General features: G+C 45.2%; 1 protein-coding gene across 1 annotated transcript in view; it reads left to right on the top strand.

Moving 5' to 3' along the window:
* The window catches only part of slc16a4 (solute carrier family 16 member 4), a 33896-nt gene extending 16725 nt beyond the window's left edge, over positions 1-17171 (top strand). The window contains exons 6-8 of the mRNA XM_039008686.1: positions 9425-9636; positions 13364-13457; positions 16945-17171. Of these exons, the coding sequence (XP_038864614.1) occupies positions 9425-9636; positions 13364-13457; positions 16945-17171 (533 nt within the window). The remainder of the gene's footprint in view (positions 1-9424; positions 9637-13363; positions 13458-16944) is intronic.
* The last annotated feature ends 4476 nt before the right edge of the window (positions 17172-21647 follow it).

Genomic DNA, 21647 nt, shown 5'->3' on the forward strand with positions numbered 1-21647 from the left:
TGTCATGAGTTGGCAAGTCTGTTCTGGGTTGGCAAGACAGCACAAACAGATCTGGGACCAGGCTAGAGAGAGCGAGGCAGCTTTTTTGAAAGCCATTGTGCTGCGTTTCTACAGAAACAGCTGTTGAACAACTTCCACCAACCTGCTGCGAGTAAAACACACAAACAACCTCAGGGCTAGTCTGTTCTCCGGAGGGGGACCGTGGGGGGGGACGCTCTCTGGTCACTAGGAGAGGACAGATAAACAGGAACAGGGGAAAGACAGCTGTCTGGACTCGTGGCATGTCTTTAAGCATTACTGTGGAATATTCCACAGTCGGGATAGTAATGTTCTGTTACAAGACATAGAGCTCGCTAGCTTGTAGTCCTAAAAAACGTATATGAGTTAGCCATGGCTCGTTGGTCAAAGGTTACGGGGAAATTAATAGGGGTTTTGTTAGGTTTTTGGATAAACGCTGAACTTAAGGTCTGTTTTAAACACAGGTTTAGGAGATGTTATACGTTCTATGAGATAATATCTGTCAGTTAACATGACCTTCATGAATTATGAACCCTTTATGTGCTTTATGTGCTTGCTTTGATTACATCAATTCTTCAAAATGCACAAAAAAAGTGATGTTAACTGATGAAGATTATCTCATAGAACAAAACGTATAAGATATCCTAAGCCTGTGTTTACCACAGACCTTATTTTCGGCATTTATCCAAAACTCTTCCAAAAACAAACCTCATTTTATTTCCCCGTAGGCTCTGACCTTTGAACCATGGCGGAGCTAGCCTCAGTTAGTGCCGTCAAAAAGATGCCATTACTATTGCTCTCTAGTTTTAGTCATGTTTTTATGATGGTCTTTCTTCAGCAAGGAAAAAGACCATCATACAGCTGCAATCACATCCTGATAAAAGCTGTTGACCGTTTTCAACCAATAAGACTAGAAAGACTACCAGCTTTAAAATCTATCATTCTACTCTACTACTTTTCTAGACTCTCACACTGTACTCTAACAAAGTGATAACCTACAATGCTGCAGAGTATCTGAACTGAAGTCCATAGTAGATTCAAGTCACTAAATGTAGTGTGTCCCTGCACTGCACCTTTATCACTGCAGTACTGGATTTATAGAGGAAATCACTATGGCTGTATCCCATAGGTCACCCCATGTGTGCCCTGGTCAAAAGTAGTAATGATCTGACTGCATTTCGTTGATCAATGGGATGATGATGCTGCCTGTCTGCCCTGAGCTATTCCTGAAACCAGGATCAATACAGCCACTGCAGCAGCGGCGGCTATCACATTCACATTGACCTCAGAAAGATAGGGGAGGTCACGTACAAAATGGCACCCTTTTCCCTATATAGTGGACTACTCTTGCCCAGGGCCCATAGAGCTGTGTTCGAAAGGAGTGCACTTTATAGGAAATAGGCTGGCATTTTTGATGTACCGTCATCATCGGCCACTAGAACCAATCAATTAAAAACGTAATCAATAGATTGTGGTGTGACAGACGATTGCGAATACAGTACTCGCTGCAGATCTTATCTAATCATTAGATGTTGTCGTTATCTACTGATTGTCTCTATCGTGTTCAGCTGTTGGAGTAAGCTGTTGTCAGTCAGGGCATTATGAATGAACACACTGTTGCGTATGATAAGCCACTGCACTAATCAACCTCTGTGTTCCATTGAGTAGGCAAACGGTGTGGAACCCTGCAGATTTAAAACATCACAAATAGAACTGATGTGATGTCACAAATAGAACTGATGTGATTCCCGAATTCTACAAAAGTTTGTTTGTAACCTGTTCACAGATCTTTGTGCTCATGCCAACTCCACGGCTGTCATTGTCAAGCCAAACATTACAATGAGTGACAAGGAGTTGGGATGATAGCAGAAACAGACTGGCACTCAGGCATGATAGTGTTCCACAACGTGGTGCCCTGCTGAACGCAGCCACAGCACTGGACGTTCTCTTCAACGTGACAGGGAACACAGGACTCCAGATGAGAACTCTGTGGGAGACTGAGTGGGAGGAGACTGAGTTGGGAGGAGACTGAGTGGGAGGAGACTGAGTGGGAGGAGACTGAGTGGGAGGAGACTGAGTGGGAGGAGACTGAGTGGGAAGAGACTGAGTGGGAGGAGACTGAGTGGGAGGAGACTGAGTGGGAGGAGACTGAGTGGGAGGAGACTGAGTGGGAGGAGACTAATACATCCTCATCGTTCACCAGATGTCACACGTCATGTTTTAGCACGGTGTGAAGACTGCTGCTGCTATGTCTCTGTCTCTGTCTCTGTCTCTGTCTCTGTCTCTCTCTCTCTCTCTCTCTCTCTCTCAGATAGAGGTTGGTCTATCTCTCTTTCTATCTCTCTTAGTCTGGCTCTCGCTCGCCCACTCATGCATGCATGGGTTATTCTATACTTCAGAAAGATTAAGGCATGACGATTGATTTACTGATTGAAACCATGTCTGAATTCAGTACGTTTATTTTTTGTTCTGGAACATTCAATTGAATGGAAAGGGTTCAATTACTGAACTAACAGTTTGAAAAATGGGGAGGGGTTTGGTTGTGGGTTGGGGAACGCTGTCACCTTGGCTACTCCCCTTAAAATACATCACTCATTGCGTTAAGCCACACCCATCAAATGGGAGAGAATGTACATCAAAGTCTGTTCAAGAACGTACAATCAATCTAATGTATTTATAAAGCCCTTTTACATCAGCAGATATCACAAAGTGTTATACAAAAACCCAGCCTAAAACCCCTAAGAGCAAGCAATGCAGATGTAGAAGCATGGTGGCTAGGAACAACTCCCTAGAAAGGAACCTAGAGAGGAACCAGGCTCTAAGGGGTGGCCAGACCTCTTCTAGCTGTGCCGGGTACATTGCCATTAAAGCCAGATTGTTTTTCAAGATGTTCAAACATTTATAGATGACCAGCAGGGTCATTCAGAGGTTGAGACAGCAGGTGCGGTAGAGAGAGAGAGAGTCAAAAACAGCAGGTCCAGGACAAGGTAGCGCGTCCGGTGAACAGGTCAGGGTTCCATAGCCGCAGGCAGAACAGTTGAAACCGGAGCAGCAGCATGACCAGGTGGGCTGGGGACAGCCAGGAGTCATCAGGCCAGGTAGTCCTGAGGCATGGTCCTAGGGCTCAGATCCTCCGGGACGGGAGGGAGAGTGGGAGAGAGAGAATTAGAGGGAGCATACTTAAATTCACAGGACACCAGATAAGACAGGAGAATTACACCAGATAGAACAGACTGACCCTAGCCCCCTGAACATAGACTATTGCATCATAGATACTGGAGGCTGAGACATAGGGGGGTCAGGAGACACTGTGACCCCATCTGACGATACCCCCAGACAGGGCCAACTAGGCAGATTATAACCCCACCACCATGCCAAAGCACAGCCCCCACACCACTAGAAGGATATCAACAGATCACCAACTACCCTGAGACAAGGCTGAGTATAGCCCACGAAGATCTCCTCCACCGCACAAGCTGGAGGTGGACGCAGAACCAGACAGGAAGATCACGTCTGTGACTCAGCCCCCGTAACAATAACTTTTTGGGGAAACGTGTTGTTCAGTACAAACTGTTAAGCAACGTAGCAAATGTTCAAGCGAACTGAATGCACTTCTGGACAGATGCCAGCACACCTACCTTGTATTCCAAAGAGGTGTGCCAAAAAGTTGACAAAAATGCACCTTGGTGTCACGTTCCTGACCTGTTTTCCTTTGTCATGTATTTGTTTTAGTTGGTCAGGGCGTGAGTTGGGTGGGTTGGTCTAGGTTTGATTTTCTATGTTGGGATTTTGTGTTCGGCCTGGTATGATTCTCAATCAGAGACAGCTGTCAATCGTTGTCCCTGATTGAGAATCATACTAAGGCAGCCAGGGTTTCACTTGTGTTTTGTGGGTGTTTGTTCCTGTGTCAGTGTTTGGGCCACACAGGACTGTTTCAGGTTAGTCACGTTTGTTGGTTTTTGTATTTTGTAGTGTTTGTTGTTTTTCCATTAAATAATGAATACTTACCAATCCGCATCTTGGTCCGATCCATGCTCCTCCTCGTCTGAGGAGGAGAACGACTACGACAGCCGTTACACTTGGTTTGACATTTTGCTAGTATTGGGGAGGAGAGAACTACATGTAGTTCAACTAGTAGCTAATTAAACTACATTTTGCAGTACCTTGCTGATAGTTGAACTAAATTCAAACCTTGGTAGTGTTCCCTTTCAGTCGGTCACTCGTTATAACATATTATGAGGAGTCAAAGACCAGTCCTATTCACTTGAAGCAAACTGAAATCATGCCCAACGGGCCAATGGATGCAGAGTCCGCCCTCGGAAGCTCCGCCTTCCTGGATATAAAACATGGTCTCAGAGCATTTCATATTATTCTGTATGTACACTACATGAACAACAGTATGTGGACACCTGCTCATCGGACAGCTTATTCCAAAGTCATGGGTATTAATATGGAGTTGGTCCCCCTTTGCTGTTATAACAGCTTCCACCCTTCCGGGAAGGCTTTCCACTAGATGTTGGATCATTGCTGCGGGGACTTGCTTCCATTCAGCCACAAGAGCATTAGTGAGGTCGGGCACTGATGGTGGGCGATTAGGCCTGGCTCTCAGTCGGCGTTCCAATTCATCCCAAAGGTGTTCGATGGGGTTGAGGTCTGGGCTCTGTGCAAGCCAGTCAAGTTCTTCCACACCGATTTCGACAAACCATTTCTGTATGGACCTCGCTTTGTGCACAGGGAATTGTCATGCTGAAACAGTAAAGGGTCTGTCCCAAACTGTTGCCACAAAGTTGGAAGCACAGAATCATCTAGAAGAATGGCGCCGGAGGGGATAATTGCACCGTTTTACGGGCTCTTAACCAATTGAGCTATTTTGTGTGTTTTTTCGCATTGTTTGTAAATTATTTTGTACATAATGTTGCTGCTACCGTCTCTTATGACCGAAAAGAGCTTATGGATATCAGAAAAACGGTTACTAAACTCAAACTGAACAAAGATTTTTCTTTAATGAGTCCGACGTGAATGATATATTGTCTCTGTGAGAACCAGGCCCAAATCCCCGTCATTTGCATGAAGAGAAGACAGAAATACAGGGAGATCGGGGTGTCTTGTGAGAATTCGTCAGGGAGTGGGTAACCTGCTTCTACCATCCGTTCTATTGGCCAACGTGCAATCACTGGAAAATAAACTGGAATCTCCGCTCGAGAATATCCTAACAACAGGACATTAAAAAATATATTTTGTTTCACAGAGTCGTGGTTGAACGACGATAAGGATAATATTCAGCTGCCTGGGTTCTCTGTGTTTTGGCAGGACAGAACAGCTACGTCTGGTAAGACGAGGGGTGTTGTTGTGTGTCTATTTGTTAATATTAAGGAGGTCTTGAGGTATTGCTCGCCTGAGGTAGAGTACCTCATGATAAACTGTAGATCACACTATCTACCGAGAGAGTTTTCATCTATATTTTTCGTAGCCGTCTATAGACCACCACAAACCAATGCTGTCACTAAGCCTGCACTCAACGAGTTGTATAAGGCCATATGCAAACAAGAAAGTGCTCATCCAGAAGCGGCGCTCCTAGTGTCCGGGGACTTTATTGCAGGCAAACAAATCAGTTTTACCAAATTTTTTCCAGCATGTCACATGTACAACCAAAGGAAAGAAAATCCTAGACCACCTTTACTCCACACATAGAGATGCATACAAAGCTATCCCCCGACCTCCATTTGGCAAATGTGACGATAATTCTATCCTCCTGATTCCTGCTTACAAGCAAAAACTAAAGCAGGAAGTATCAGTGACTCGCTCAATACGGAAGTGGTCAGATGACGCGGATGCTACTCTACAGGACTCTTTTGCTAGCACAGACTGGAATATGTTCCGGGATTCATCCAATGGCATTGAGGAGTACACCACCTCAGTCATCAGCTTCATCAATAAGTGCATCGACGACGTCGTCCCCACAGTGACCGTACGTACATAACCCAACCAGTAGCAATGGATTACAGGCAACATCCGCATCGAGCTAAAGGCTTATAAGAAATCCCGTTATGCCCTCAGACAAACCATTAAACAAGCAAAGCATCAATGCAGGATTAAGATTGAATTCTTCTACACCGGCTCTGACGCTCGTCGGACTTCAAAGGGAAACTCAGACACGAGCTGCCCAGTAACGCGAGCCTACCAGATGAGCTAAATGCTTTTTATGCTCACTTCGAGGCAAGCAACACTGAAGCATGCACGAGAGCACCAGTTGTTCTGGATGACTGTGTGGTAACGTTCACGGTCGCCGATGTGAACAAAACCTTTAAAACACGTCAACATTCACAAAGCCGCTGGGCCACCCCCAGGTGGTAAGAGTAGGCAACAACACATCTGCCATGCTGATCCTTAACACTGGGGCCCCTCAGGGGTGTGTACTTTGTACCCTCCTGTACTCCCTGTTCACCGACGACTGTGTGACCAAATACGACTTCCAACACCATCATTAAGTTTGCTGACGACACAACAGTGGTAGGCCTGGTCACTGACAACAATGATACGGCCTATAGGGAGGAGGTCAGAGAACTAGCAGTGTGGTGCCAGGAGAGCAACCTCTCCCTCAATGTGAGCAAGACTAAGGAGCTGATTGTGGACTACAGGAAAAAGCGGGCCGAACAGGTCCCCATTAACATCGACGGGGCTTTAGTGGAGCGGGTCGAGAGTTTCAAGTTCCTTTGTGTCCACATTACCAATGCACTATCATGGTCCAAACATACCAAGACAGTCGTGAAGAGGGCACGACAACACCTTTTCCCCCTCAGGAGACTGAAAAGATTTGGCATGGGTCCCCAGATCCTCAAAAAGTTCTACAGCTGCACCATCGAGAGCATCCTGACCTGTTGCATTACCGTCTGGTATGGCAACTGCTCGGCATCTGACTGTAAGGCGCTACAGAGGGTAGTGCGTACGGCCTAGTACATCACTGGGGCCAAGCTTCCGGCCTAACTACTGGAACTACACACTACTGTTTTACCATGTAGCGGTGTAGCTAACTACTGGAACTGCACACTACTTTTTTACCATGTAGTGGTGTAGCTAACTACTGGAACTGCACACTACTTTTTTGCCAAAATAAAATATGTGAGAAGTATTTATAAAGAATATCTCTCACTTGAAACACATTTTTAGTGTTTAGTATGCTAGATGACACATTCTGTTAACATCTGACTCCAGAGTGTTCTATTCTTGCAATTTGTAGTCCTTTACATATAATAATTTTTCACTGAAAAAAAATTATAAACGTAACATGTAAAGTTTTGGTTCCATGTTTCATGAGCTGAAATAAAATATCCAAAGAATGATCCATTTCTCCCCCCCCAAAATTGCACACATTAGTTTACATCCCTGTTAGTGAGCATTTCTCTTTTGCCAAGATAATCCATCCACCTGACAGGTGTGGCATATCAAGAAGCGGATCAAACAGCCTGACCACTACACAGGTGCACCTTGTGCTGGGGAGAATAAAAGTCCACTCTAAAATGTGCAGTTTTGTCACACAACACAATGCCACAGATGTCTCAAGTTTTGAGGGAGCGGCAATTGGCATGCTGACTGCAGGAATATCCACCAGAACTGTTGCCAGAGCATTTAATGTTAATTTCTCTACCATAAGCTGCCTTCAATGTCATTTTAGAGAACTTGGTAGTATGTCCAAGCGGCCTCACAACCGCAGACCACGTGTAACCACGCCAGCCCAGGACCTTCACATCTGGGTTCTTCACCTGAAGGGATCATCTGAGACCAGCCACCTGGACAGCTGATGAAACTGTGGGTATGCACAACCAAAGAATTTTTGCACAAATCTCAGGGAAGATCATCTGCGTGCTCATCGTCCTAAACAGTGTTTTGACCTGACTCCAATTCGGCCTCGTAGCTGACTTCAGTGGGCAAATGCTCACCTTCGATGACCACTGGCATCCTGGATAAGTGGGCCCCTTACGGATTAATCCTGATTTCAACTATACCGGGCAGATGGCAGACAGCGTTGTATGGCGTCGTGTGGGCAAGCGGTTTGCTGATGTTAACATTGTGAACAGAGTGCCCCATGGTGGCGATGGGGTTATGGTATAGGCAGGCATAAGCTACGGACAATGAACACAATTGCATTTTATCGATGGCAATTTGAATGCACAAAGATACCGTGATGAGATGCTGAGGCCCATTGTCGTGCCATTCATCCGCCTCCATCAGCTCATGTTTCAACATGATAACGCACGGCCTCATGTTGCAAGGATCTGTACACAATTACTGGAAGCTGAAAATGTCTCAGTTCTTACATGGCCTGCATACTCACCAGACATGTCACCCATTGAGCATGTTTGGAATGCTCTGGATCAACGTGTACGACAGCGTGTTCCAGTTCCCGCTAATATCCAGCGACTTCGCACAGCCATTGAAGAGGAGTGGAACAACATTCCACAGCCCACAATCAACAGCCTGATCAACTCTATGAAAAGGAGACGTGTCACACCAGATACTGGCTGGTTTTCTGATCCACACCCCTACCTTTTTTTTTTAAAGGTATCTGTAACCAACAGATACATATCTGTATTCCCAGTCATGTGAAATCCATAGATTATTTATTTATTTATTTAACCAGGCAAGTCAGAACAAATTCTTATTTATAATGGCAGCCTACACCAGCCAAACCCTAACGACGCTGGGCCAATTGTGTGCCGCCCTATGGGACTCCCAATCACAGCCAGTTGTGATACAGCCTGGATTCGAACCAGGGTGTCTGTAGTGATGCCTCTAGCACTGAGATGCAGTGCCATATATGGCTGCGCCACTCGGGAGCTTAACGATGAATTAATTTATTTCAATGGACTGATTTCCTTATATGAACTGTAAGTAACATCTTTGAAATTGTTGCATGTTGCGTTTATATTTTTGTTCACTGTAGTTTGGATGTAGTGAACTACTTTTTCAAAGTAGCTTTAGCTCAGTAAACTATATGTTTCTTAAAGGTAGCTTTGGTGTAGCTTAACTTCTTCCAGTGAGAAGTATTTGGTAGCTTTGGTAAACTATATTTTCAGAGTAGCTTCCCCAACTCTGCATTTTGCTAAAGCGACTTGTTATGTCTGTGCCTCTCCCGCTCTCCCACCTCTCCTTCTCCCTCCCTCTCCCACCTCTCCTTCTCCCACCTCTCCTTCTCCCTCCCTCTCCCACCTCTCCTCTCCCTCCCTCTCCCACCTCTCCTCTCCCTCCCTCTCCCTCTTCTTCTCCTTCTCCCTCCCCCTCTCCCTATCTCCCACCTCTCCTTCCCGCTCTCCTTCTGCCGCCCCCTTTCTTTCTCTCTCTACCTCCCCTTTTCCCTCTCCTTCTCCCCCTCCTTTTCCCTATCCTCTCCTTCTCCTTTTCCCTCCAGGTATCACAGAGACTATAGCCCAGCTAGGCTCTGGTTGGCTAGCGGATAAGAACCTTTTCCATAAGTACCACTACCACAAGGCCTACCTGATCCTGTGTGGACTGGTCAACCTGTTTGCCCCGCTGGCTAACACCTACATCCTGCTTATGGTCTACGCTGTCTTCTTTGCCATCTTCTGCGGCGGTTACATGGCACTGCTACTGCCTGTCCTGGTAAGAATGACACACCACACAAGGCACAAGCCTGAACATATACCAGTGTTTTGTCTTGCGGCCATGTTCTGCGGCGGTTACATGGCACTGCTACTGCCTGTCCTGGTAAGAATGACACACCACACAAGGCACAAGCCTGAACATATACCAGTGTTTTGTCTTGCGGCCATGTTCTGCGGCGGTTACATGGCACTGCTACTGCGGGTCCTAGGTTGGGATCTGGTTGAAGAATTTCAGTCAGTCAATTCAGGAAGTTAACTGAAATTCCAATTCAATAATTGGAGAAAAAAGGGCATCAATTTTCTATTTCTAGCTGAGTAATTCGCTGATTTATTTTAAGAAAAGAAAACTTGCAGACTACGTGTGAGTTTACATATCAGTAGCCGAGAGACAAGGCCATACTTAATAGTCTAGTGATACTGGCGAAGCGTGCAAATTCTTATTTTCTTTCAAGGTAACTTAGATACCACTCACCAATCAATGAAGATACATAAAATAACCATTTAGGGGAGATAAGAGAGAGATTTCTTGAGAGAAATTGCTAGTAACATTTGTTCCATGGTAATAAAGTTTTCTGATTCTGATTAGAATGCAGCACTAGTGATATCTATTGAGAGAGATAACAGTCTTTTTAAAATAGCTGACCAACCATTCGGAAACAGGGTCTTTGAAGGATCTGATCACTATTTTGCTGATCTATGCCATTTCACACAATCCAGCCATTGAGCGGAGTTTGTGTGTGTGTGTGTGTGTGTGTGTGTGTGTGTGTGTGTGTGTGTGTGTGTGTGTGTGTGTGTGTGTGTGTGTGTGTGTGTGTGTGTGTGTGTGTGTGTGTGTGTGTGTGTGTGTGTGTGTGTGTGTGTGTGTGTGTGTGTGTGTGTGTGTGTGTGTGTGTGTGTGTGTGTGTGTGTGTGTGTGTGTGTGTGTGTGTGTGTGTGTGTGTGTGTGTGTGTTTCCGGCCTTGGACATGCAGAGTGATATGAGAGGGAGAATGTGTGTGTGGACTGATACCAGTCTAGGACATCTGTAGATGGGATCTGTTACCTCACCTCACCACCCAGTCAAACACCCTCAGACAAAGCTAGTGTATGAAACACACAAGTCAGCCAACAGCCATCATGCTCTTGTACGTCTTACCTACGTCCTTCAAACATGTTCAGAATAGAAGTCATGACACTTTGATGTCTCTAGTCTTTGATACATATAGTCTTTGATTCTTCTAGTCTTTAATGCCTCTAGTCTTTAATGTCTCTAGTCTTTAATGTCTCTAGTCTTTGATGCCTCTAGTCTTTAATTCCTCTAGTCTTTAATTCCTCTAGTCTTTGATGCCTCTAGTCTTTGATGCCTCTAGTCTTTGATGCCTCTAGTCTTTATTGCCTCTAGTCTTTGATTCTTCTAGTCTTTAATGCCTCTAGTCTTTGATTCTTCTAGTCTTTAATGTCTCTAGTCTTTGATGCCTCTAGTCTTTGATGCCTCTAGTCTTTAATGCCTCTAGTCTTTGATGCCTCTAGTCTTTAATTCCTCTAGTCTTTAATGCCTCTAGTCTTTAATTCCTCTAGTCTTTAATGTCTCTAGTCTTTGATGCCTCTAGTCTTTAATGCCTCTAGTCTTTGATGCCTCTAGTATTTAATTCCTCTAGTCTTTAATGCCTCTAGTCTTTAATTCCTCTAGTCTTTAATGTCTCTAGTCTTTAATTCCTCTAGTCTTTGATGCCTCTAGTCTTTGATGCCTCTAGTCTTTAATTCCTCTAGTCTTTAATGCCTCTAGTCTTTAATTCCTCTAGTCTTTAATGTCTCTAGTCTTTAATTCCTCTAGTCTTTAATGCCTCTAGTCTTTAATTCCTCTAGTCTTTGATGCCTCTAGTCTTTAATGCCTCTAGTCTTTGATTCTTCTAGTCTTTAATGTCTCTAGTCTTTGATGCCTCTAGTCTTTGATGCCTCTAGTCTTTGATACATATAGTCTTTATTGCCTCTCTTTGATTCCTCTCGTCTTTAATGTCTCTCGTCTTTGATTCTTCTAGTCTTTAATGCCTCTAGTCTTTGATGTCTCTAGTCTTTGATGCCTCTAGTCTTTAATTCCTCTAGTCTTTAATTCCTCTAGTCTTTGATGCCTCTAGTCTTTGATGCCTCTAGTCTTTAATGCCTCTAGTCTTTAATGCCTCTAGTCTTTGATGCCTCTAGTCTTTAATTCCTCTAGTCTTTAATTCCTCTAGTCTTTGATGCCTCTAGTCTTTGATGCCTCTAGTCTTTAATTCCTCTAGTCTTTAATGCCTCTAGTCTTTGATGCCTCTAGTCTTTGATGCCTCTAGTCTTTGATGCCTCTAGTCTTTAATTTCTCTAGTCTTTGATGCCTCTAGTCTTTGATGCCTCTAGTCTTTAATGCCTCTAGTCTTTAATTCCTCTAGTCTTTAATGCCTCTAGTCTTTAATTCCTCTAGTCTTTAATTCCTCTAGTCTTTAATTCCTCTAGTCTTTAATGCCTCTAGTCTTTAATGCCTCTAATCTTTAATGTCTCTAGTCTTTAATTCCTCTAGTCTTTAATTCCTCTAGTCTTTAATGTCTCTAGTCTTTAATTCCTCTAGTCTTTAATGCCTCTAGTCTTTAATGCCTCTAGTCTTTAATTCCTCTAGTCTTTAATGCCTCTAGTCTTTAATTCCTCTAGTCTTTGATTCTTCTAGTCTTTAATGCCTCTAGTCTTTAATGTCTCTAGTCTTTGATGCCTCTAGTCTTTAATTCCTCTAGTCTTTAATGTCTCTAGTCTTTGATGCCTCTAGTCTTTAATTCCTCTAGTCTTTGATGCCTCTAGTCTTTAATTCCTCTAGTCTTTAATGTCTCTAGTCTTTAATTCCTCTAGTCTTTAATGCCTCTAGTCTTTAATTCCTCTAGTCTTTGATGCCTCTAGTCTTTGATGCCTCTAGTCTTTGATGCCTCTAGTCTTTGATGCCTCTAGTCTTTAATTCCTCTAGTCTTTAATTCCTCTAGTCTTTAATTCCTCTAGTCTTTAATTCCTCTAGTCTTTAATGCCTCTAGTCTTTAATTCCTCTAGTCTTTAATGCCTCTAGTCTTTAATGTCTCTAGTCTTTAATGCCTCTAGTCTTTAATGCCTCTAGTCTTTAATGTCTCTAGTCTTTAATTCCTCTAGTCTTTAATTCCTCTAGTCTTTAATTCCTCTAGTCTTTAATGCCTCTAGTCTTTAATTCCTCTTGTCGTTAATTCCTCTTGGCGTTAATTCCTCTAGTCTTTAATGCCTCTAGTCTTTAATGTCTCTAGTCTTTAATGTCTCTAGTCTTTAATGCCTCTAGTCTTTAATGCCTCTAGTCTTTAATGCCTCTAGTCTTTAATTCCTCTTGTCTTTAATTCCTCTAGTCTTTAATTCCTCTAGTCTTTAATTCCTCTTGTCGTTAATTCCTCTTGTCGTTAATTTCTCTAGTCTTTGATGCCTCTAGTCTTTAATTCCTCTAGTCTTAAGTTGCTGCAGGGGGTGCTGAGATATTGGCCGGGGTATGTACATGTTCTGTGTTGTGTTCCTACATAGTTGGTTTAGTAACACAGACTAGTTAGTTTAGTAACACTGACTAGTTAGTTTAGTAACACAGACTAGTTAGTTTAGTAACACAGACTAGTTAGTTCAGTAACACAGACTAGTTAGTTCAGTAACACAGACTAGTTAGTTTAGTAACACAGACTAGTTAGTCAGGACTAATGTTTCTGGGTTCATTTCCTCTTCAGGTGGACCTGGTAGGACAAGAAAAACTCAACAACTCCATGGGATTCTCTATGTTCTTCGTAGGCCTCGGCTGTCTGACAGGACCTCCTCTCGCAGGTGAGGGAATCTTACGCACGCACGCACACAGTCTTGTATAACTCAATCATCTGTGTGTGTGTGTGTGTGTGTGTGTGTGTGTGTGTGTGTGTGTGTGTGTGTGTGTGTGTGTGTGTGTGTGTGTGTGTGTGTGTGTGTGTGTGTGTGTGTGTGTGTGTGTGTGTGTGTGTGTGTGTGTGTGTGTGTGTGTGTGTGTGTGTGTGTGTGTGTGTGTGTGTGTGTGTGTGTGTGTGTGTGTGTGTGTGTGTGTGTGTGTGTGTGTGTGTGTGTGTGCGTGCGTGCGTGCGTGAGAGTATGTGCGTGCGTGTGTGTTCTTGTTTCGAAAGACAGAAACAGCCAGGTGAAAAATGACCTATAGTTTAGCTGTTTGGAGGTTGATTGAAATGCTCACATTTCATCAATCAATCAAATGTATTTATAAAGCCCTTCTTACATCAGCTGATGTCACAAAGTGCTGTTCCGAAACCCTGTCACGACAGCTGATGAAACTGTGGGTTTGCACAGCTGAATAATTTCTCCACAAACTGTCAGAAACCGAGGGAAATTCATCTGCGTGCTCCTCGTCCTCACCAGGGTCTTGACTTGACTGCAGTTCGGCATCGTAACCGACTTCAGTGGGCAAATGCTCACCTTAGATGGCCACTGGCACGCTGGAGAAGTGTGCTCTTCATGGATGAATCTGTGTTTCAACTGTACCGGGCAGATGGCAGACAGCATGTATGGTGTCGTGTGGGCAAGTGGTTTGCTAATGTTAATGTTGTGAACAGAGTGCCCCATGGTGGTGGTGGGGTTATGGTATGGGCAGGCATAAGCTACGGACAACAAATACAGTTGCCTTTATCAATGGCAATTTGAATGCACAGAGATACTGTGATGAGATCCTGAGGCCCATTGTCGTGCCATTCATCCACCGCCAACGCCTCATGTTTCAACATGATATTACACAGCCCCAAGGACCTGTACACAGTTCCTGGAAGCTGAAAATTTCCTAGATCTTACATGGCCTGCATACTCACCAGACATGTCACCCATTGAGCATGTTTGGGATGCTTTGGATCGACGTGTTGGACAGCGTGTTCCAGTTCCAGCCAATATCCAGTAACTTTGCTAAGCCATTGAAGAAGAGTGGGACAACATTCCACAGGACACAATCAACAGCCTGATCAACTCCATGCGAAGGAGATGTGTCGCGCTGCATGAGGCAAATGGTGGTCACACCAGATAGACTGGTTTTCTGATCCACGCCCCTACTTTTTTTTTAAGGTGTCTATGATACATGTCTGTATTCCCAGTCATGAGAAATCCATAGATTAAGGCCTCATTTATTCATTCCCTATTGACTGATTTCCTTATATGAACTGTAACTCAGTAAACTCTTTTAAATTGTTACATGTTGCGTTTATACTTTTCTTCAGTGTAGTATAAACTAGCATAAACTAATCTACATTTGATCTAATCTAAATACAGACCTAGCTATGTAAAAAACATGTTTTTTTACAATGCATCTACTATAAAGATATACTGTATATGGTAAACACCTTCACATCTTGTAAACACCTTCACATCTTGTAAACACCTTCACATCTTGTAAACACCTTCACATCTTGTAAACACCTTCACATCTTGTAAACACCTTCACATCTTGTAAACACCTTCACATCTTGTAAACACCTTCACATCTTGTAAACACCTTCACATCTTGTAAACACCTTCACATCTTGTAAACACCTTCACATCTTGGGAACTGTGGTCTATGAACAGATGTAAGCCTATTTCCAGGAAAAAAAAACTGCATTCCCCTTCCGTCAAAACGTCAACCCCCTTGAACTCAATGACCAACTGTAGAGAGGGGGATTAGAGAGGGGTAGGAGAGTCTTGAGAGCTGAGAGGGGATCTACATTGATAAACTGGTATTTTATCACCTAGTATAAATAAGTATAAACCAGTCCAAATGTAACTCTGCAGAGACCTAGCTATATCCAGGTGTCTACTAGATATAAATGGCAAACTGAAACATCTTGTAAATACTTTCCCATTTTGGAACTGTGGTCTACGCACACTGATGTAAGCCTATTTCCAGGAAAAATAACGCTACATTCCTCTTACGGGTGACTTTTGACTTCAAAACCTGTAGAAGAGGTACCCTTGAACTTATTGACACAGAGAGGGGGGTTGGTTTTGGGGAGGGGTGGGAGGGTCTCCCAATTGGTCAGGCCGTCCTGAGAGCTGAGAGGGGATCTACATTCCAGTGTCAAAACGTGACTATTGGTGACCCCTTACGGGGTTAGGGGTCAGGAAATAGCATGCTGCTATGTTTACCGTCCATGCTGCTAGTCCTGCAGGATGAACTTAACTCACCGCAGTCCACCACGACACCGACACACACACAACCCCCCCACCCCCACAACCAGCTAGCTATAGAGGCTGTGTGTTAGTATTCCACCCAGACCCCCCCCCCCCACAACCAGCTAGCTATAGAGGCTGTGTGTTAGTATTCCACCCAGACCCCCCCCCCCACAACCAGCTAGCTATAGAGGCTGTGTGTTAGCATTCCACCCAGACCCCCCCCCCCCCCCCACAACCAGCTAGCAATACAGGCTGTGTTTTAGCATTCCACCCTGACTCCCACCTGCACAACCAGCTAGCTATAGAGACTGTGTGTTAGCATTCCACCCCCCCCCCCCCCCCCAACAACCAGCTAGCTATACAGGCTGTGTGTTAGCATTCCACCCAGACCCCCCCCCCCCTACCAGCTAGCTATACAGGCTGTGTGTTAGCGTTCCACCCAGACCCCCCCCCCCCCCCCCCCCCCCCCCCTACCAGCTAGCTATACAGGATGTGTTTTAGCGTTCCACCCAGAGAGTAGCCTTGTGCAGATTGTTTTTCAGTTCTAGACCAGAAAATTCTCGTAGTTGTATGATGTTCTGTCTAAGTATGTACGCCAGATGTTATTGTTTGTTATGTTTACCCCCCCTCCCCCCCACGTTTTGAGTACAGTTAACTCTGACATTGTGAGTGAGAAGTCCGTTGACGTTACTAACGGTCTCCCTTTGCTGTGGTGTCATTTGTCACTATAACGTGTGGTGTCCAGGGGGATGTCAGTTTCTCTCTGTTTGGTATTGCTAACGTTATTAACGGTTTCTCTGTGTGTGTGTGTGTGTCTTCAGAAAAATAGAATCTAAAATTGCAAGTAATTCTATATCTACAGTGTGTATCCATTGCTTCTCTCATTGAGTCAACAAGTGACGTTATTAGCCTGAATGGCATTACTAACGGTCTCCTCCCTTTGCAGTGGTGTCCCCTGTCATAATGTGTGGTCTCGAGGATGTCAGTTTCTTTCAGTTTGAATGACGTTATTAATGATCTCCTCCCTTTGTGGTGGTGTCTTCTGTCATTTGTGGTGTCAGGCGGGGGAGATGTCCGTTTCTCTCTTTTTAGCATCGAATGACGTCTCCCCCTTTCGCTTCCTTTGTCTTCCATCCTCTAGGTTTCCTGTATGACTATACCCAGACCTACGACTGCTCCTTCTACCTGGCGGGGGGGTGTTACCTGCTGTCCTCTGTCTCTCTCTTCCTGGAGCCCGTGGCGAGGAGGTGGCAGAGCAGGAGGAAGAGACGCGAGGCCCGGAACGCAGACACCGGCTGGAAAACCAACGGCTGCTTCTGCCCCGAACCAGAGCTCCCTGTCCTGAAGAACAGCACCGGTGTTGTCTAGATGGTGGTTTCACCACAGCTTTCACATTTGGTTCCTTGGAAGTTCTGAGAATATTGTATGCAAAATAACCATAGGGCAATCACCATGCCTTAACAATCACGACGGTCCTTAGAACGTTTTGATCTAGCTGGGACATTATCGGACTCCCCAACTCTACTTCATCAAGCCTGGAATCAAGGCTATCTAGATGGAGGGAGGGCAGGGTTGGCTTCCTGCTCTTAATAAATGCTAGACGTTTGACGATTATCCAAAGTGACTTACAGTACAGTGAGTACAGACATTTTTAGTATTTGGGATCCTAGCTGCAAATCGACCCCGCGACCTTGCTAGAGCCATTGCTCTTATTAACTGAGCCACACAGAACTGTGTAGAGGGAAGAAGGGCAGAGTTGGCTGCTTCCACCCTTTCTCTCACTCTCCTTAATAAAACAAGCATGGATCTCCATGTACCGACTGTGCCAGTTGGACCTAAGTTACCCAGCTTTTGGATGGGCTGAAATGACCTTGCTCCTTTGGATAAAGCCAAGGAATACCCAACTGGCTGACTGGCTGGATGGCTGGCTAACAGACTGACAGGCTGACTGGCTGGATGGCTGGCTAACAGACTGACAGGCTGACTGGCTGGATGGCTGGCTAACAGACTGACAGGTTGACTGGCTGGATGACTGGCTAACAGACTGACAGGCTGACTGGCTGGATGACTGGCTAACAGACTGACAGGCTGACTGGCTAACAGACTGTCAGGCTGACTGGCTGGATGACTGGCTAACAGACTGACAGGCTGACTGGCTGGATGACTGGCTAACAGACTGACAGGCTGACTGGCTGGATGACTGGCTAACATACTGACAGGCTGACTGGCTGGATGACTGGCTAACAGACTGACAGGCTGACTGGCTGGATGACTGGCTAACAGGCTGACTGGCTGGATGACTGGCTAACAGACTGACAGGCTGACTGGCTGGATGACTGGCTAACAGACTGACAGGCTGACTGGCTGGATGGCTGGCTAACAGACTGACAGGCTGACTGCTTGGATGACTGGCTAACAGACTGACAGGCTGACTGGCTGGATGACTGGCTAACAGACTGACAGGCTGGATGACTGGCTAACAGACTGACAGGCTGACTGGCTGGATGGCTGGCTAACAGACTGACAGGCTGACTGGCTGACTGGCTGGCTAACAGACTGACAGGCTGACTGTCTGGATGACTGGCTAACAGACTGACAGGCTGACTGGCTGGATGACTGGCTAACAGACTGACAGGCTGACTGGCTGGATGACTGGCTAGCTGACTGACAGGTTGACTGGCTGGATGACTGGCTAGCTGACTGACAGACGGAGGAGATGAGGACCACAGCTATATGAATAGTCTAATAATGGTTGTGGATATAATGAAGATGTTTCATTCAGTCCATAAAGAGAGACAGCAAACAGATAATCCTGTTTTGTAACTTTGAAAATAAACCAAATTTACACTTATTCTGCTAGGCCATATATGTTATCCCTCATGTTCTCATGGAATCGCCTGACGCCTGCGACACAAATGTCATTGTAGTGTCGACTAATGTGGCTGGAACACTTTTCTTTCGGTATGAGGAGGAATTGAACAAGGCAACATCCTGACACAAAACAGTTACTGTAGTCTCTACAATCACATCCATATTAATCAGAAACCATATACCCCTGTGTGTCATACAGTGCAACATACAGTACCCCATGAATATGAAGTACACCATGGATATGAAGTACACCATGAAGGAGTCTTGGGATGCGTGCCAATTGGTACCATATTCCCTATATAGTTTACTACTTTTGAGCAGGACTCCCATTGGACTCCCATAGGACTCCCATACAGCATCCATAGGGCTCCCATACAGCTTCCATAGGGCTCCCATAAGGCTCCCATACAGCTTCCATAGGGCTCCCATACAGCTTCCATAGGGCTCCCATACAGCTTCCATAGGACTCCCATACAGCATCCATAGGGCTCCCATACAGCTCCCATAGGACTCCCATACAGCATCCATAGGGCTCCCATACAGCTTCCATAGGGCTCCCATATAGCTCCCATAAGGCTCCCATACAGCTTCCATAGGGCTCCCATACAGCTTCCATAGGGCTCCCATACAGCTTCCATAGGGCTCCCATACAGCTTCCATAGGACTCCCATACAGCATCCATAGGGCTCCCATACAGCTCCCATAGGACTCCCATACAGCATCCATAGGGCTCCCATACAGCTTCCATAGGGCTTCCATACAGCTTCCATAGGGCTCCCATACAGCTTCCATAGGGCTCCCATACAGCTTCCATAGGGCTCCCATACAGCTCCCATAGGGCTTCCATACAGCTTCCATAGGGCTTCCATACAGCTTCCATAGGGCTTCCATACAGCTTCCATAGGGCTCCCATACAGCTTCCATAGGGCTCCCATACAGCTTCCATAGGGCTCCCATACAGCTTCCATAGGGCTCCCATACAGCTTCCATAGGGCTCCCATACAGCTCCCATAGGGCTTCCATACAGCTTCCATAGGGCTCCCATAAGGCCCCCATACAGCTTCCATAGGGCTTCCATACAGCTTCCATAGGGCTCCCATACAGCTTCCATAGGGCTCCCATACAGCTTCCATAAGGCTCCCATACAGCTTCCATAGGGCTTCCATACAGCTTCCATAGGGCTCCCATACAGCTCCCATACAGTTTCCATAGGGCTTCCATACAGCTTCCATAGGGCTCCCATACAGCTTCCATAGGGCTCCCATAAGGCTCCCATACAGCTTCCATAGGGCTTCCATACAGCTTCCATAGGGCTCCCATACAGCTTCCATAGGGCTCCCATACAGCTTCCATAGGGCTTCCATACAGCTTCCATAGGGCTCCCATACAGCTTCCATAGGGCTCCCATAAGGCTCCCATACAGCTTCCATAGGGCTTCCATACAGCTTCCATAGGGCTCCCATACAGCTTCCATAGGGCTCCCATACAGCTTCCATAGGGCTCCCATACAGCTCCCATAGGGCTTCCATACAGCTTCCATAGGGCTCCCATAAGGCTCCAGTCAAAAGTAGTGCACTGAATAGGGAATATAGCACGCAGTCCTGTTCAACAAATGTCTTGGTATACCTCTATATTTATACCTGTACACGGAAACATTTAGCATTTTGAGGCATTTTGAGATTGTTGTTTGTTCATGGTATAGGTTACATACCATATAGATTATATACCATATACTGTAGATTACACTGAGAGCACAAAACATGATCAACACTTGCTCTTTTCATGACATAGACTGACCAGGTGAATCCAGGTGAAAGCTATGATCCCTTACTGATGTCACTTGTTAAATCCATTTTAATCAGTGTAGATGAAGGTGGAGGAGACAGGTTAAAGAATGATTTTTAATCCTTGAGACAATTGAGACATGGATTGTGTATGTGTGCCATTCAGAGGGTAAATGGGCAAGACAACATATTGAAGTGCCTTTGAACGGGGTATGGTAGTAGGTGCCAGGCGCACCGGTTTATGTCAAGAACTACAACGCTGCTGGGTTTTTCACACTCAACACTGCCCCATGTGTGTCAAGCACAGGAGGTTGGTGGCACCTTAATTGGGGAGGACTGGTTCGAGGTAATGGCTGGAGTGGAATCAGTGGAATTGTATCAAAAACATCAAACACGTGGTTTGGTGGCGTTCCATTTGCTCCGTTCCAGCCATTATTATGAGCCGTCCTCCCCTCAGCAGCCTCCATTGGTATCAAGAATGGTCCACCACCCAAAGGACATCCAGCCAACTTCACACAACTATGGGAAGCATTGGAGTCAACATGGGCCAGCATCCCTGTGAAATGCTTTTGACACCTTGTAGAGTCCCTGACGAATTGAGGCTGTTCTGAGGGCAAAAGGGGGTGCAACTCCGTATTAGGAAGGTATTCCTAATGTTTGTCCACTCAGTGTATATACCGTATGGTATACAGTACCAGTCAAAAGTTTGCACACACCTACTCATTCAAGGGTTTTTCTTTATTTTTACTATTTTCTACATTGTAGAACAATAGTGAAGACATCAAAACTATGAAATAATACATACTGGATTGAAATGTTGTGTAAACAATGTTGATTCAACCAGTTTTTGCCAAGTGGGATTTCAGTATGTACGGTATACAACTGAGGGGAGATGACTTTGTACACAGACCCTAATTTAGGTTAGCCTGGTCCCAGATCGGTTTGTGCTGTCTTACCTGTTTGGCGTGCCAACCACACCATAGAAGTTGGCAAGGACCAAGCTACATACATGTAGGTAAATTAAATTGGATGAAATACCTGGCTTTACTTCCTATGTACTCGGTGGACAGCAGGGTACATTGGGTTGGTGCTGTTTTACTGTGTAAACTACTGACCTTTACAGACACTTTCTTTGCTTAGCCTGCGGTGCCAGTCTGTTTGTGCTGTATTGACAATAATTGAGCCACAA

The sequence above is a fragment of the Salvelinus namaycush genome, chromosome 14, assembly GCF_016432855.1.
Source record: "Salvelinus namaycush isolate Seneca chromosome 14, SaNama_1.0, whole genome shotgun sequence".
NCBI classification, from domain to species: Eukaryota; Metazoa; Chordata; class Actinopteri; order Salmoniformes; family Salmonidae; genus Salvelinus; species Salvelinus namaycush.